A 17,859-nucleotide genomic window follows, 5' to 3' on the forward strand; every position below is an offset into this window, starting at 1 on the left:
ATCACCCTTAGCAGACAAGCAGTCAGGATGAGGTAACTAACCTGGCAGCTGGTTATGTCAACTGGGAATAGTTCTGAAACAACATGGTGGGATCTTAATGTGCAACATATAAAAGGGAGTGCTTTATCTGTTTGCCACCTAATCCTTACTGTGTTTTTAAACACTATAATTAAAAGCATGTATTAAATGAAGCAGAGCTCGCATAGAATGCTACATTAACTTTATATTTGCATTGTCAATGCAGCTGGATAATCGCAGCATACAAGCAAATGTGTGTTTTAAATTAAAAAGTATAGGCATATATACTCTAAATATGCTACTTTGGGCTGATAAATACCATTCTTGAGAATTATTTAGGTGCTGACAAGGCAGTTGAGGTGCAGTGTGTTACCATCTCACCACTACATGGTTAAGTTTCACATGAACTCAACATTAACAGTAGGAGGTAAAGGTGAATTACTGTAGGAAATTTTAAGATAGACTCATAGAAGGGTTTGGGTTGGAAAACGCTCATCCTGCCATGGGCAGGGACACCCTCTACTGAGGTGACTCCTTTTCCAGGTGTTTTCCAGCAGGTTTAGCCACGGGACACACCATCGGTCGTTTCTTTTTAGCTTGTTCATCTCAGGGTTAAAGGAACGCCGCCGACAGCGGTCGGTTTGCGCCGGTGGGTAGGCGGGGCTGGGCCGCCTCCCGCTTTCCTCCTGGCGCCCCTAGAAAGTTGGAGGAGCGCAGCTCCGCTCCGTGCTGCTCCGGCCGGGGCCGGGCAGAGCTGGGACGGCTTCCTCCGGGCTCCGCGGGATCCTGCCATGGGGACGTAGTGGGCCGCGGAGCCATGCGCGGCCCTGCGCTGCCCTGCAGCTCGCTGCGGACGGTAAGTCACGGCGGGACGGGTCCGGACCCTGAGATTCCTCAGTCAGTGGCGGCGGCTCCGCTCCCGCAGCGGACGGCCTGTGGGCTTTTCCGCCGGAGCTGCGAGGCTACAGCGCGCTGCCCGCCGCGGAACAATGGGGCCCGAGCTCCCTTCGATCCTCGTGGTCCCCGTCGTTCTGGGGTCCGCGTTCCCCTCCCACTGTCCGGGACTTTCGTTTCCCTCACGGCAGCCCCGAGTCTCGGCGGGGAGCGAAGGAAGGGCGGTGGCAGCTCCCAAGGAGCCGTTATCACCTGAGGTGGGAGGTCGTGAAGGGAGGGGGCGGCTTGGTGCCCTGCTGTTGAGGCCGGGCCCGGCCCGCGATGCCGGCTCCCGCCCGCCCACTGCTTGGCCCCTGGATTCGCCGGGGCCGTTTCCGGGCTTTATCCCTGAGTCAGGAGAAAAGGCGGCTGGATTTCCAGGAATGGAGGAGGATTTCCTGGAGCGAGGCGCTGGGTTGACCCTGCCTCTCGGACTGGGCTGGGCTCCGTTCCCGGTGAGCGGGCGTCGGGGCCGGATGCAGGCGGCAGGAGGACGAGCCGCCTCTAACTCATCGGGCGCGGCTGTACCGCCGCGGACGGGACGGAACGGAACGGAACGGGAGCGTCGGTGCCGCTTGAAGCGAGGGAAGTTGTGTTGCTGCTCTGCGGGCTTTTAAACAGAGATTAGCGGGCGGTGCATACGACCCAAACCGTGGGGTTTGTTTATCCTCACCGGTGAATTGTCATTTTCCTGTGTGTCGAGCATCTTCTTTTAGATTTGACACCGGGAACAGTGAGTTGTGCTGAAGAGCTTAGCCCCCTTTTGCATTAAATTTTAAGGAGAACAGAAAGCAAGTGACATGAGGTATGAAATAAGTTAACTTTTTAATCCACTTGGGGGTTGACAAAGTTATGAAAACATCCCACATGCCTGTATGTCTGCACATGATCACTGTCATTTGCTTTTGTTGTCAGCATCCCTGGTGGTATTTAGAAGGCATGTAGATGTGGTTCTGAGGGATGTGGTTTAGTGGTGGACTTAGCAGTGCGAGGTTAGCAGTTAGACTCCATGATCTGAAACGTCTTTTCCAGCCTCAGTGACTTTACAGTTCTTTGGTATCATAGGTGAAGATTTTTAAGCTGTCAGCTGTAACTCTGCAGGTGAAAAAGTTACTTGTAAAAGAAATTGTGAGTTTTATGAATAACCAGTGTTGGCAGATGTATGATAAAGCTATGACAGTAGAGGTGGCATCAGCGCCATGACATGGCTATAAATTCTGCTGTAGAAGTTACAAGATCAAACTCTTTATTCCCTAATAGCTGAGCATTCCTGTAACTTGCACTTGACTGCACTGGGTCAGTTGTAATGCTGGGTTAATTGTTAATTTGCTGTCAGAAAATTGTGACTCATGGCTCAAAAGTTTACTTCTTCCAGAAGCTGTATTTTTTTGCACCTGAAAGCTTTCGGAAACCAGGTAATAAATAGCATTGCATTTAGCACTGGCAGGACAACACAACTAAAGTGATGGAGTAGAAGTTTACACCTTGACTCTAATTGTGGATCATTTACCATCTTGGGACATAGGTAGGATACATAAACTGACTTGCATATAGATTTCAAAGCAGTTAGCAAACCTGGAAAAGTGGTTTAAGTGTTAAGTATAGTGGTGCATATATTTTGCTGTAATTCAGATAGTATATATGACAGTACTCATATTATTGGTGATAAAATGCACGCAAAAAAGAATTTACTGTATTCCCCAAATTCATTATTATTATCTTCAGTTCAATAATATGCTGGAGAAGAGTATCCATCCTTCAGTGGGATTTATGTTTCTTTTTGAGGACATTTTTCCTCTCTTATTTACATGTCATTTCAAGTTCTCAATAGCACCATCCTCACTCATTACAGATAATGTTTATCTTTTCCATGAAATAATACTATTTTTTTAAGTGCTAACAATTCTCCCTCTGTTGCGTGCCCTTCCATCCTCCATGTATTTTCCATATCGTCCTGCGTTTTGCCCTCATGGCCTTTCCTACTCCCTTGATGCCCCCCATTTTAGTTTTTGATTCCTTTACATTTCCACTGATTCTTCAAAATTTCCTGTTGGCTGTTTCCATGCATTTTCTCTTTTTGTGTGTCTTTAACCTTGTTTCCCGGTCCTTTGTGTTTTCCCTGTGGACTTCCAGCATTCACAGTGAATAAAAGGGCACCTGTCTCTGCTCAGGCCCTTTTGCTCACTGTGAGAGTTGGAAGTGCACAGGGAAGGAAGTGCACAGTGCTTCAAGCATTGATGCCCTTTGAAGATAAAGGGAGGAAATGCAATTTTGAAGTTAGAAGCTATGTTATATAAAAGTTGAAAACCAAGCCACCAAGAGCGTTGTAAGAAAGAACTGTTGGGCTTACCATCCTGTTTCCTCTAGTGGCCAACAGCATGTATCTACTAAGGGTTTTGGAGCAGGGGGAGTATAAAACAGTGAAAAATAAAACCACTTTCCCAGCTTCCAGTGGTCTGTGACTGTAGGAATTCCCAAGTTGAAATGGGAATTTTGGAGCCCCGAGTGTGTTTTTTTTCTTCTGCTAATGAATATGATGATGCTTTTGGTACACAGGCACATTTCTGGCACCCCCCAGCACTCTGACAGGGAGTCCCACACATCAGTTGTGTGTTGGATAAAAAAGTTCCTCCTTGTATGTGTTTCAGACCTTTCTCCTGCTTGTTTAATGGGATACCTCTTAGTTCTTGCATTGGGAGAGATAGAGAACAGCCATCCCAGTTCACATTCTTCATGGCATCCATGACTTTAGGGTCCACTATAGTATCCTCTACCAGTATTTTTAATAATTGCCTTTATGGCAGCTAGTCTGTGCCAGTGATCATCCTTGTTACCTTTCTTTGTATAATATATGGGTTAATATATATTCTCAGGATTGGGGAGCAGAAACACAGTCAGGATTCAGTCCTTATGGATTAACATATTGGCATAACAACACTGTCTGTTTTGCCCTCAAATATTTTCCTAATAATTCATTTGATTACATTTCTGACTGTTTTCTGGGGCAGCTGTGTTGTGTTCTCGTCCATAATTGTGTCCTCATCCCTGGATAACTGACTGCTTCCTTTGAACTCTTGGTAACACAGATCTTTCTATTGCGGTCTTGGGAACCTGAGAGTGGAAAGCACATCTCAAAGCAATGTTGCTACGTTTCTCTATTAAACCAGGAGTATTTTGGTTCCAATGAGTAGGACTCCACATGACAATGACTTTTCTACTTTTTATCTCTGCTAATATGAAACACAAATTTCTAGCTTTGTATGCTGTATATGTATATGCACACACATTTTGTGATGTGAAGTCCATGATCTTTATGAGTAAAGCTCGTTGTTGTTGTTGTTTTACAGTGAAGATTTCTAAGGCCTTTCTTCATGGCATGAAAGCTCTTCCCAGTCTCCTGATTTTAGACAGGGCCCCTGTCTGATCTTCATAAAATGGAGGACTCTTCATAATAATAGCTCTTACACCCTTCTTTTAACCTTTCCAGATTTTAGTGAGCAATGAGAAATAATTCCTGTAAATGTTGCTTTAATATACATTTCTCAATGTGTAAAGCAGAAGTTCTGGTTCCCTGTGCATCATTGTATAGCAAACAAAAAAACCAATGCAAATCTCAGAGCTTTTGGAAATGTCTGAAGCAGTCAGGGAGCGTAAAGGTAATCTTGCACCCTGATTTCTTTGGTACCTCACTATGAGCAGAATCTGCTTTCCTCTGAACTTCCAAGCTGGCTGATTTTTTTTTTTTTTTTAAATTTTTTTTTTTTTTAATGACTCCTCAAAAAGGCTAAGATAGAACTGGTGCATAGATTACCTGTGCATTGGTGTTTACCATGCTGAATCCTTTTAAGCAAAGGGAAATTTCTATTAATATATGTTTGAGAAATTCTAATGACTGACTTGGAACGTCTTCCCTTTGCAGGAAGTTCTTCAGTTTAAAAATGGAAGTTGTAAACTGAATGTCTTTACTGAGAGAAGAGGTTGAATAAGCTGTTGTGGTGGGGAAACACTTTATTAAATGAGTATGTTACATACTAAAAAAGGAGTAAGCCTCCATCTCTGGATTTTAACAGCAGATCTGGATTTATAAAATCATTTTATTCTGAAATTTTCCACTTTATGCTTTTGTATTAAGGTTTTTTAAACTCTGGAAATTATTAATTTGGATTATTTTAAACATTAGCTTAGTGATGAGCAATACTATGTGAATTGTTTGAAATACTCGTACTTGAGCAGCTGCTCCAGCAAGTATTGCCTTCCTGTGAGTTCACGTGAACAGGCACTGGGGTTTCCAGGTGCTGTGGTGGGGGCAGGAGTAACTTCTCACCTGTTCAATCCCTCCCTTCCTAGTCAGTTTGCTTTCTGTGACTCACCTTGCTCCACTCTGGACACCTCTGAGCATCCACCAACTTTCCAGGAGAAGGGAGTCTTGCTCCCAACGTGACCCTCTCCATCTTTTTCCTGTCATACTGTCATACCTGTGTGTCACTGTACCTGCTTCCTCTGCCCTTTTACCTGAGGGTGAGGAGCCTTGTAGGTAGCAGCAAGGCTACAGCTCTGCATGGGGAGGGCAGAGCAAATGATACAGATACATTCCATGCTGAGTGATTTGATATTTCCTAGCCTTGTGGGCATTGGCAGATAATAACCCTGATATGCTGCACTTCCCTGTCCTTGTCCCTCTGTTTCAGGTACTGTGCTGCCTTGGAGTGAGTCCAGAGGAGGCCACAAAGATGATCAGAGGGCAGGAGCATCTCTCCTATGGAGCCAGGCTGAGTTGGGGTTGTTAAGCCTGGAGAAGAGAAGGCTCAGGGGAGACCTTGTAGCAGTGTTCGAATACCAAAAAAAGGGCTAGAAAAAATGTGGAGAGGGACTTTTTACAAAGGCATGTAGTGATAGGACAAGGGGGAATAGCTTTAACCTGACAGAGGGGAGACTCAGATTATATATAACAAAGAAGCTCTTCCCTGTGAGGGTGCTGAGGCGCTGGCACAGGCTGCCCCATCCCTGGCAGTGTTCAAGGCCAGGCTGTATGGGGCTTGGAGCCACCTGGTCTAGTGGAAGGTGTCCCTACCCATGGCAGGGGTTTAGAACTGGATAAGCTTTAAGGTCCCTTCCAACTTAAACCAGTCTGGGATTTTACGATTCTTTTTCCTTGGCCTGAGAACAGTGTTCTCAAGTTCTCATTTCCACCCTGCCCTCCCAATCTTCCTTGCATCTTGCTACATTCTTCACTTTTATCTTTCCTGTTCCTTCCTTTTTTTGCCTTACTCTGTAGAGATGTCACCTCACAGTTCTCTGGTCTGGTGAGGCAGAAGCAGCAAGCAAGGGTGTGAATTGTAGCATTGGCAGTAATTCAAGGATATTTGAGGTTGAAGATGTTGCAGGGGCTCCAAACTCCTGTCTCAGCTGTCAAAACCTTCCATAGAAGAGCTGCTGGGCTTGTGCAATGTTGTGGATTTTTTTCACTGTAGCTGTCCAACAGTAAGTGCTCTCATGAGACATGAGAAGGAGCTATGGTTTCCTCACATCTGAGGGCACATAGCTGTCACCCTGAGGGGCAGAATGATTTAGGGAAGCAGCATTCTGGTTTTGTTGTGTTTATTCATCAGCAATTGCAGAAGTAAAACCTAGAGTTTCTGCTTACTCTTCTTTCTCCTGGGCGCTCCCAGCTCACTAAGAACGTGAGTCACTGGTGTGCATGATGTGGTTTGGTGGTTTGAGTTACCACTCAGCTGACGCATGCTGTCCACTCTTCTATGCAGCATTGGTTAGTGGCTACTCGTTCTTTCTCCTGGCAAGTGAAAATGGAGCATGTTGTAAATCTAACAATGGAAAACCATTTTCAGTTGTAGAAATCTCTGAACTTTGCCTTGGTGAGCTCTTACCTATAACTTGAGGCTTCAGTGCTTTGTAAGTGGAGCTGTATCTAGCTGGTGACCGGTCACCAGTGATGTTCCTCGGAGTTCAGTTTTAGGGCCAGTTCTGTTCAATATATTTATCAATGATCTGGATGCAGGAGATGAATGCTCCATAAGCAAGGTTGCTGATGATACCAAATTGGCAGGTCCTATTGACTCTCTTGAGAGACAGAAGACCTTGCAGAGGGATCTAGCTAGGCTGGAGCACTGGGCAATGATTAATGGGATGCAGTTTAACAAGTGGAAATGCGGGATGCTGCAGCTGGGACAGTTGCACTGGGCACAAGTACAGACAGAGAGGGGTGGCTGGAAGCAGCCCTGCAGGAAGGGCCTGGGAGTTCTGGTTGGGAGCAGCTCAGTAGGAGCCAGTGGGGTGCCCAGGCAGCCCACAGGGCAAACCCTATCCTGGTGCATCAAACGCAGCACAGGCAGAGGTCAAGAGAGGTGCTTGTCCCGCTGTTTTCAGTGTTGGTGCGGCCTCACCTTGAGTGCTGGGTGTGGTTCTGCACCCCACCGTGTAAGAAGGACGTGAAGGTCCTTGAATGGATCCAGAGGGTTGCACCAAAGCTGGTGACAGGGCTGGAAGGCAAGGCCTGTGAGGAGGGCTGAGTGCTTTGGGCTTGTCTGGTTTGGAGAGAACATGCTTTAATTTTTGGTCAGCTCAGAATAGGTCAGGTGTTTGGATTAGGTGATCATTGGAGGGTCCTTCCAACTGAAATAGTCTAGTCTATTAGTCTATTCAAAGTTAATGTATTTCCTGAATATCATGAAGTGTGCCCCTGTGTAAATCTGCAGCTGCTGGACGGCTTGGGGAGCTGCTGAAGATGGTGGTGGTGGGGGGTTTCTTCAGTGTGAATACATTTTTCTGGAAGGCCAAGTCATTAGTTTGTGAGTCACTTGTGGTCTGTGGCTCTCCGATTGTCATCAGTAATAATGTGTTAACTCTGGGTTGATTACACTTATACACATGCTTTCACTTAATCTGAAAAATTTAAAACACCTTTTCTGGTTTCTTTTGGGTTTTAAGGTGTATTTGACCAATTTTCTGTGGTTTTGGCTTGGTCTTTGGTGCTTTTCTGTTATTTCTATTGCTGACTTGTCTGACTTATGGGCCTGCTGTATATATTGCTATGTTGGGGATTAATCATTGGCTAGAGAATCAGGATTCTTGCTGTCAGACCATCTGTATGAATGATCTTTTACCCGTTTTCTTGCAGTCAAATCAATCTGTAGGACTGTCAGTTGCTGAAATGAGTTTTATTTCTTGCTGGGTTGTTGTTGGAGTGCTTACATGTATCCTGTGGTCAGATAATTAAGTCTGGAACAATGGTATTTAAACATGTGGTTTTCTTTTTCCTGTTCACCATTTTAGCATCTGTCTATTGAATATGTCTTTGTATGACAGAGCCCTCTGAAAAATGGGGTTTTTGCTTTGTCAGAGTTGCAAACTCCTCTCTTGCTTGAGGTTTTGAGCTGCTTTCATGTATGTGCCTTTCTCCCCAAGGCTTTAATTTTGAGAGAGCAACAGGACAGCGTGGAGCTGTCATAGTTGTCTCATCTTGCATATCCTTTCTTAAGCTCACAACCACAAAATTGGTATCGGCACTGTGGTTTGCCCTTATTGCTTTACTTTGCTTTTGCTGTAACTCTCCTACCTGAAAATGCAAAAAGGAGCCAGACTCTAAAGCTACTCCTGTACAGGCATCTTACCTTGTCCACAAGAGCAAGCTGGGAAAACATTACAATGTAGGGAAGCTGGTGTAGTAAAACTCAGTGTGAGATCGTACAGACTGGCAGGGTGGTGTTTATTTGCAAAACCATGTATTGATTTTCATGAATTCACTCAATCTAATGCACAGACTACGCTAGCACACTCTCTGTGACATACTCAGAAGTACCAACAGGTATATGGCCAGATGATGTAGCCAGGATCACATGTGTGCAGCACAGACAGTAAGGGATGCTGTGGTGGTGTGATTGTGCCGCTGGGGTTCTTTATGGCACTACAGACTAGTTTTTGGACAAGTCCATCATACTCTTTGGGAGTCATTGGCTGGAATGGGATGGGCCTTTGCTGTAGAAACTGGCTGGCTTTAGGCTCTGTATATCTTGGGCCACGTTGTTTCCTGGCTTTGTTTTTTTAACTTATTTTTTTATTATTGTATGGTTTTTTTTTTCTTGTCTTAATGTGTGTTTGAAATAGATGCTGAGGATCTGTTCTGTTGGGCCAACAGGCAAAGGAATCGTGTTTTTGATCTGCTGCAGTCTCGTGACCATCCTCCTGGTGCCTCTTTCGCTGATGAGTCATCTACACTGTCCTCTCACCAGTGAGACCTTTTGGCCACAACATAAACAGCACATTTCTCAATTTCAGTGCTGGGAATAGTGTTCTGAAAACAATGGCCAGGGAAATGGTGTTCTTTGTTATCAGTGCAGGCTGCTCTTTTAACCCTTTGTTCTGTTGTTCCTTCCCATGTGTGTGTACACATGCTCCCTTACAGTCATACTGCAGTCATTCCAGTCTTAATATTCCTGTTAACATTCTTGACAACTGCCATCTTAAAAATTAAGAATAGCAAGTAAATCCTAAAGGAATAATAAAAAAAAGGGGGGAAAAGTGCACATTTTTGTGACAGACTCTTCAGAATGTTAGTGGCTGCAGTTTAAGAGGAAGAATATATGTTTGTCAGGGGGAAAATTGAAAACCTAACTTTCCCATGTTTCTAGGGCTTGCTTGCTCAGGCGAAGTTCTGGAAGTTTTTCTGTACTTTGCATGCAGTGAGATCCTTCTCTGCCTTCTTATTCCAGGCTTCCCATCTGGTTTATTTATTCAGTAGAACTGCAAGTACTGGTCGTGTTCTTCTCTCTGAAACTGTTTCTGGATGGGCAGTCTTACTGCCTCCCTTAATAAAAACACTCCTATGCTCTTGAGTAACTTTCTTGCAAGCTGCAGCATTTTCAAGGCATTCCATTTATAAATTGCACATCATAAAAAAGCATTTGCTTTATATACAGCCAGTTGGTCATAGAGACCATTGTATGGAGTATTAATAACACAAACGTCAGGCATGAGGGTTTTTTGGTTGTCTTTTTTTCCTAATACCAGAATTTGTCAAGTCAATTGAACTCCCTTTTCTAACATTTTAGCGCTGTGCAGTCTAACATTTTAGTCAGCTGTGCAGTCTGCAAGGGGATATGATGTTTTCTCTCTTCCTTTCCCTCTCCTTCTTTCTCCGTCTGTATTTACAGGTTATCCTAACATTTGTCTGCATGTTGACGAAGGAATCTGTAGAAATTTCTCCAGTACCATCTGATGGACTGCAAGTCCATCAGATACCTTTGGATGGAAGAAATCCCTCTAGCTCCTTGAGTGAAAAAAGGCAGATACAGTGTCAACTGGGACAATATCTACATCCCAGAGAGACCCACTGCTGCATGAGGTGCCATGCAGGTATGTAGAAAAGGACAGTAATAGTGACCTTAGAGCATTTCCCTGCATACTCGAACTGTCTCTGTCCTACAGCTACATCAGTGCTCTCTCTACTTGGCACATGTCCCTACTCAGATAAACTATTACTCCTGATCTTTTCTTTTGGGCTGTGTCCCTCACAGTGGTGAGAGCTCTGTCAGAGCTCCGATAAGTGATTTTATTGCAGGTACCTACAAGGCAAAAGACTGTGATCGGCCTGACCAGGCACCCGTCTGTCTTCCGTGTGCTAATGGCACATTCACAGCTGTGGATAACACTATGTCTAAATGCTTCCAGTGCACACGTTGCCGTAGAGGTGAGCTATCTATAGAACTGAGGAAAAAGGCTGGTAGTTGGAAAGTGGGGGCTTGAGGGGATGGCAAAGTGAGTAAGGAAGCTTGGAAAAATGAACAATTGATTGGGCAGAAGGACAGTGTATGGGAAGGGATTGGGGACAGCAGGAATAAGGGTTACCAAATGTCTACAGCCTGAGATATAGTTTGCAGGCCTTTTTGGCCTTTCCTGGGAAGATTAGGGGATCATGATGCATCCAGTTGTAATAGTGCTCTCAGCTGAAGGTGAAGGAAGAGGTTGGAATAATCACTTCTTTCTTTCCTCAGAATTCCAGCAGATAGTAGAGACTCCCTGCACCCCAAAGCAAGATACCGTATGTGGCTGTCGGAAGAACCAGTACCAGATTGGCCTGGCCGATCTCTTCCAGTGTAGGAACTGCAGCTCATGTGTCAATGGGACTATTACTGACTGTGAGTATGGCATGGACATGGTTCCAGTACAGTTATACTGTTCTAGGGTAGACATTAACAGCCCTCTGTTTACTTTCTGATATGCTTCAGCCCCTTGCCCTGAAGTGATTGTGGATCAACTCTTGGTCTTGCCTGCCCCATTTCCCCAGGAAGACTGCCATTTTTTGCCTGCCTTGGTATCAATCCCTGTTTTCTGTCATAGTTTCTGTCTTCCTTCTGTGAGTGGCTTCTTGATATTGCCTGTATGAGGAGATACTCTTTACTCAATTCTGGTACCTCTGCCTTGCATGTACTGCATGTCTTTATGCTCTAGAGCAGATGTCAAGAGATCAAGAAAGCTCAGGTAATGCTAACTATACACCCAGTGGCATCAGGCATGACCTGGGAATGGTGCAGGTGTCTGGGAAAAGTACCCGTGTTAGCTGTCCTAAGCTGCCTCATCTCCAGTCGGGAATTGGGTCTTGACCAGATACTGCTTATTGCCCTCCACTTCAAGCTACAGTCTTGTTCTGTTTGTGTGCCATACATTGGCCTCAAGCTGTCTCCTCTTCTTTGCAAATTCTGCTTCTCCTGACACCTTTCCTGTCTCATAGCCTGTAGTGAGGTTTGCTGTCCCACTGGTGCATGTGTTCCTTCTGGTGCTGGGTAATCTTTCTCTGTCAGTTTCCAAACTTATGCTTACCCTCAAGGGTCATCATATGCTGGCCTTGAGCAATTTCCTTTCCTCTTGGCTGATGTAGAACTATTTTAGTCCTGTCCCTCACTTGTCACAGAATGCATGCTGCTTGCTATAGTATCTTTTCCCCTCCTGCAAGTTTACGTCCTTCTATAACTATTCTTGTCTGCTCCTCCCTATGCTTGTTTTACTCAGTCTCCATACTGTGACTTGCTTAGAAGCCATACATCTTTGATTTCTTACCCCTTCCAGTCACAGCATTGCAGATCACAGGAGTGAACGTGTCCCATGGCTGGGAAGTGATTTCTCCTTGCCCTGAACTGACTTCCTCACCAGCCCCAGCTGCTACGGGACCACTTCTCCCTCATCTTTGCCTAACTAATGCGATTTCTTCTTCCTGTCACGCTTGAACTTGAGTGACTTCTCCTGCTTTTGCACTGGAACTGTCACTATCCTTTAGACCAGTTTCAGCTGCACTGTAATTTTAGTCCCTTTCCCTGCCTACCAGGACAGCGGTACCCTTATGTGTTATTATTTTTATCTTCTCCCAACCCTGTTCTCAAATGCAGACAGAGTTCTTCTTTCTGTTCTTCAGACTCTGAGGTAAAATCTCCCACCTATCTTGGAGTGGATTTTTCTCCTTTTGTTTCCTTCTCTGTCCAGATCATGACAATGTTTCCTTCTTTTCTCTACAGGTACAAAGAACAAAGACGCAGTTTGCAGGTGCAAGCCTGGATTCTTCCTGACACTTAATAATGTTTGCAAGCCTTGCAACAGGTGAGCATTTTTCTCTATATGCCCATGTACTGAAGGGGGCATACCCCTCATAGGAGAGACAGCAGACAGGAGCCCCTGGTGTGCTTTAAGCCCAGCTGGTAACTTAGCACCACGCAGCTGCACGCTCACTTCTCCCCTTCTTCCCTCCCCCTCCCCCTGCTCCCAGAGGGACTGGGAGCAGAATGGCAAGAATGTAAATCCCATGGGTTGAGAGAAGAACAGTCCAGTAACGGAGATATAATACAAAACCACTACCACTAATATTAATAGTAATAATAATAATAATAATAATAATAATAATGGGAATAACAAAGGGAGAGAATATGAAACTAAAAAGGGAAGGGGAAAAAAACATCAATAAACACAAGTGATGCACAACAGAATGGCTCACCACCTGCTGACTGATACCCAGGCTGACCCAAGGAGGATTTGGGCCTTACGGGTGACTCCCCCCAGTTTAGGTACTGGGCACGACATGCTGTGGTATGGAATACCCCTTTGGCTATTTTGGGTCAGGTGTCCTGTCTCTGTTTCCTCCCAGCTTCCCGTGCCCCTCCTCACTGGCAGAGCATGAGACTGAAAAGTCCTTGATCAGAGTAAGCAATACTGAACAACAACTAAAACATTGGTGTGTTATCAGCGTTGTTCTCAGGCTAAAGCCAAACCACAGCACTGTACCAGCTGCTGGGAAGGAGAAAAATAACTGTTACAGCTGAACCCAGGACAGCCCCACAGGAAGAAATTTTTCTCAAGGCTCTGTCCATCTCAACATAACTTTATAACATTCTGCCTTTCTGGGGCAATTGAGTCTTCTCCTCTGTGATCCTTGGTCTTCTCTTAGTAGGCATTGGCCCAGTAAGAACCCAGAGTCACTAGCCACACTCCATTGCTCTGCTTTGTAGGCTCATCTTGACTTGTCTGTTACTTAGGATTGTTGCAAATGGCTGTTGTTTCATTTCATGCATGCTCACCTCTGATTTGCCCTTTCAGCTGCATTGATGAAGAATGCTTGCTGTGTCATAGCCCGGTGACTGCTTCACCGACTTCAACTGGGCTCAGTGAGTACTGGGGGAACTGAGAGGCAGTGGTATCTTTTCAGTGCAGGCTTTTGTTCTGCTAATGCCTTTTGTAAAGTCATCTTTTCTCCATTCTCTCACACTGCTCTTTTTCTCCCTGCTACTTACACATCTTCACTTGCTGTTCTTCCTCTAGCAATTTCCTCCTTCTTTCTCAGTCACTCTATAATTTGCTGTCTTCCTTTTGTCCAGATGGGAGCCTTGTCCTTGGCATCATCGTTGCAATATTTGGAGTTATTTTCATCCTCTACATTGTAAAAAAAGTAGTGAAGCTCATCCAGAAAAAGAGGATAACATCATCTTCCTACTCCTGTGGTGAGTACAGCATATGTGGCAATGTTATTTGGGATCGACATCATTCTCTGTGTGTTTGTGTATGCACAAGTGTGAGGGAGGGCAAAAAGTGGGATCCCATTGCTCTGCTTTGGTGCAAGGGCAAAGGAATGTGAGAACTTGACAGCTAAGCTTTTTGGAGCAGTAGTTCCTGCAGTTCTGCATCCATGCCCATAGCTGTGACTGGAAGTGTGTTTGAGCTTATTGCTGGAAGATGTGTTTTGCTAGAAAACCTTTTTGTGGGCATGACTGTGAATAGCTGCTTTCCTGTTTTTTTTCTGGAATGAGAGGAAATTAAAATAATGTTTGCTTTCTCTTTCCTTTTCTTTAAAGTCACTTTGCCGGAGACAACCAAGGAGCCAGTGTCTGAGGTGAGCAAGATGACGGGTATAAGAGCTTTCCTTCTGCTCTCAATTATGTTATCCTGGGATCCAGAGTAACAGTTTTCCCCATGGGGCTGTTTTCAAATGAGCTGAGTAATAGGGCTGTTAAATTTAGAAGTTTTCTTGAGGGTGGAGCCAGTAACATTTTACTTCCCCTCTTCTAGAGGATGCTTTTCAAACTCCTGCCTTTTTCTTTCTTTAGGTGCTTTTTTTTTCCAGATAGCTGGTCCTTAATCCCTTTTCCTCCTTGTACACCCCAAGCTCAGAGGATTTAACTAATTTCACTTCACTTCAGATCTTGACCCTACAAACTAGTCAGTGTTGCCTCACAGTATTCTCTCAGGTCCATTGTTGTTCGTCAAGTAAGCAGTAGTTGAGGTGGGATTTTCACAGCCTTACAGGATGATGGGAATGGTGGCATGTGGAGCTCCTAAAATGGTGGTGATTTTGGATACCAGCTTTACTAGGTATGGTAAAGAAATAATTTCTTCCGGACTACAGTTTTTTGATGCCAGAAGGGAGTTAAATTCCTTGGGTTCTTCTGGGAGGAAATGTTTGGTGCCTTCTGCTCAAAAAAGGCATATAGGAAGAATTAAAACCTTAGTACCTGCTCCCCTCCATCTTGGATAAATGTTAATCTATAAAGCTAGTTGCTCCTTGCAGGAGACAGGTGTATTGTCCTGCTGCAGGTGATTCAGGACTAAGAAAATGTGTCTTTCAGGTTGAGGTAAAAAGAGGTGAAATTTCCATCCTTCTTCCTGAGTCCCGGAAAGAAACAGAATTGTTGGTGAATGCAACACCATCACCTGCACCTCTGCCGCAAAGCTCACATGAGTTCCCAGACTGTGTGAGACCTGCCAGGAAGAGGCAGCTTCCAGACAGTAAGTGAAACTCCCTCATCCTTCCCTCTTTCCCCAGGCAAATGAGAACCTGATTATGCAGATGCAGCTTGGGAGGATGTTGGACAGACCTCACCCAGTGTATATGACCTGTTTCTGTACTTAATGCATGGCACAAAGGCAGTGCAAAGCCAGAAGTACACCCAGAGCCTGTGAGGCTGTATATGCTAAATATCTCTGCTAGGGTTTTCTGCTGTCCTTTTTCCCTACCAGCAAAATGGTTTGTCATGCGTAGTGACATGCTGTCAGTCTTAATAGCTCTGGGATGGTGACACAGAGCATTTTGGCTTTGCTGTAATGTGTGGTAGCAAGGCCTAAACATGTGTGCTCAACTTTGCTCATAACTTTACACAAGAGCATGTGGAAGCATTCCCTTTGCTTTTTGAGTCACAAGAGCAAATCTATGTGACTCTGTAGAAGAAACAAACAGGAGTGGGCAATGCACAATCCCAAGGCACCATCCAGCCCTGGATTTATTCACATTCTCCTTGAGGCAGCAGAATCCTGTTTCTCAATGCTATTTCTTCTCTTTTCACAGGCCCTTCTATTCTCTACACTGTGGTGGATCATGTACCGCCATCTCGGTGGAAAGAATTTGTGAGGCGTCTGGGCCTGAGCGACCATGATCTAGAGCGAACTGAGATGGAGCACCGGTGTTTCAGAGATGCCCAGTATGAAATGCTTAGACAGTGGAAACTGCAGATGAGCCATGCAGCAACTGTGGAGCACATCAGCTGTGTTCTCAACCAGATGGAGCTGAGTGGCTGCAGTGAAGCCATTCAGGAGGCTTTGCTAAACCAGAGTTCTCAACCTTGCAGCTTCCACATCCATCATTAGTCTATTTCTGCTTCAGCTGCCCTGGCTGAGGCTGTTAAAAGATGATCATAAGTCCCTCCCTTTCTTGTCTTCCTTTTCTCATACCTCCCTGTCTTTCTAACACTCATCTGGATTTGTTGGGAACAGCAGCACATTATGCTGGAGGAAGGCTGAAGTTTGCTTCTCAGCCACCATATATTCAATGCCTTTAAGCCAAGGCAGATCAGAGTGACTTAGATCAGATGTTTTATGGACTAGCTGTTTCTGAAATAGGTGCTCCATGCAGCATATGTGGTAAGTGAACTTGTAGGGTGTCTTGGTTAAGCTGGCTGTTCATATGGTAAAGTACTTACTCACTTTTTGCAGATCTGTGTTTCTGCAAGATCAGACAGTTGAACTGGCTCACATTGCAGCCCTTGGATTGCTAAATCTGACTCTCAGGAAGTGGAGAGAGGTTGTGCTTTTCTGAGAATAGGAGAGGACTGCCCCCTTTCGGCATCAACGGGTTATCCCTGTGGCAAAAGAGGCGTGGAGATTCAGAAGCGGTGGCTGTGAGAAACGGGAGTATGTTACCCTTTGCACACCCCCATTTTCCTCAGGTTCAAGTGGAGCAAGGATTCTGAGGCAGTGAGTCAGATGAGAAGGTTGGTGCTTTTTTGTCAAGTTTTTATTTTCCTATACCTGGAAACCATGTATGATAGCATTAACAAAACACCAGCTTGTGTGTTTGTTCAAGTGCAGAAGAGGAAGGAATGTGTTCATCTCTCTGGGTGAGAAGGTACCTATGTACCTGGTAGCATGAGCACCTCTGCACATCTGTGCTTGCACACAGGTTGGTAGGCTTGTGTCTACCTGCTGATCTCTCTCTGAATGATTTGCTGGATCTGATCTAACTGCAAATGGGACTGTGTATGTGTACATATATATATGTATGTGTTTTTAGCAGCTGTTAAATAATTTCACACTACTTCCTGGGCTGTACTCTGTGATTGCTGCCTGGGTGCAAGAGCCGTTTGGTACCCTCTCCCTGCTCACACCATCATTTTCTCAAGGGTATTACGCTGGGTAAAGTGTAAACAGCAAAAATCAATTAGCCTACATCAGGTGCAGGCTGATTTGTAATGTGGACTGGTTTTAGTCTCTCATCCCTTGGCTGGAGAGACACTTTCTACTGTAAATACAGTAAATGCTCTGAATTAAAATGCATATTTTTACCTCTGCCTCCGTTCTGGTTTCTCCATATCAACTTCTGTGATGGGGCGGGGGCAGAGAAAGGAGAATAACTTCCAGAAGTTGCCAAAGTGGGTGGCTTGATGGTCTGATTTAAAAATGAAACCAAAACCCTTAAACAAGAGAGGGTTTATGAACTCCTGTATGTTTTATGAACTCCTGTATGTAAAGCTTAGCTGCCCATAAGTCACAGGATGCTGACTGAGGGCAGGAATTGGGACTGAATTTAAACTGGGCTGCAGGTCTTCTAGATATCCAAGAGTCAGAGGGGGAAGCTGGCATATTTAAAGTGACTTTTTTAAACAATAGGCAATGAGTCATTTTCATTTGTATTTGGCTTTCTAAAGAGAAAATACCTTAAAATAGTAGATTAAATGTTAATGCTAATCTCACAGGACTCTGTGTTTGTCTGAGGAACCAAAGCACCGTGTTAAGGCAGTAAGGACTGTTCTGACTCCACTGATTGGGAAACTTGGAAGTCAGTGACAAAGCCAGGAATTGAAGTAAAGCTTTGTTTTGTTATGCTTACATCCTCTTTTAGTTGAGGCTGATTCTTTTTCTATTTTC

At 44.8% G+C, this 17,859-nt stretch overlaps 1 protein-coding gene across 1 annotated transcript; it reads left to right on the plus strand.

Moving 5' to 3' along the window:
* The first annotated feature begins 694 nt into the window (after window positions 1-694).
* On the plus strand, window positions 695-17,276 carry LOC130602773 (tumor necrosis factor receptor superfamily member 1A-like). Its single transcript, XM_057415986.1, has 10 exons — window positions 695-874; window positions 10,119-10,320; window positions 10,526-10,654; window positions 10,959-11,102; window positions 12,474-12,555; window positions 13,546-13,613; window positions 13,824-13,946; window positions 14,298-14,335; window positions 15,069-15,228; window positions 15,785-17,276. Exons 1-10 carry the CDS (start codon window positions 836-838, stop codon window positions 16,081-16,083), a joined length of 1,284 nt encoding a protein of 427 aa, XP_057271969.1. The 5' UTR covers window positions 695-835; the 3' UTR covers window positions 16,084-17,276.
* The last annotated feature ends 583 nt before the right edge of the window (window positions 17,277-17,859 follow it).

Source organism: Pezoporus wallicus, unplaced genomic scaffold (genome assembly GCF_028554395.1).
Source record: "Pezoporus wallicus isolate ANWC-B61680 ecotype Strahan unplaced genomic scaffold, APGP_CSIRO_Pwel_v1 contig_6814, whole genome shotgun sequence".
In the NCBI taxonomy this organism is placed as follows: domain Eukaryota; kingdom Metazoa; phylum Chordata; class Aves; order Psittaciformes; family Psittacidae; genus Pezoporus; species Pezoporus wallicus.

Coding starts and splice junctions, on each gene's coding strand:
- LOC130602773 (XM_057415986.1), top strand. CDS start 836: ATGCGCGGCCCTGCGCTGCCCTGCAGCTCGCTGCGGACG. Junction 875..10,118: donor CCTGCAGCTCGCTGCGGACG/GTAAGTCACGGC, acceptor CTGTATTTACAG/GTTATCCTAACATTTGTCTG. Junction 14,336..15,068: donor CCAAGGAGCCAGTGTCTGAG/GTGAGCAAGATG, acceptor TGTGTCTTTCAG/GTTGAGGTAAAAAGAGGTGA.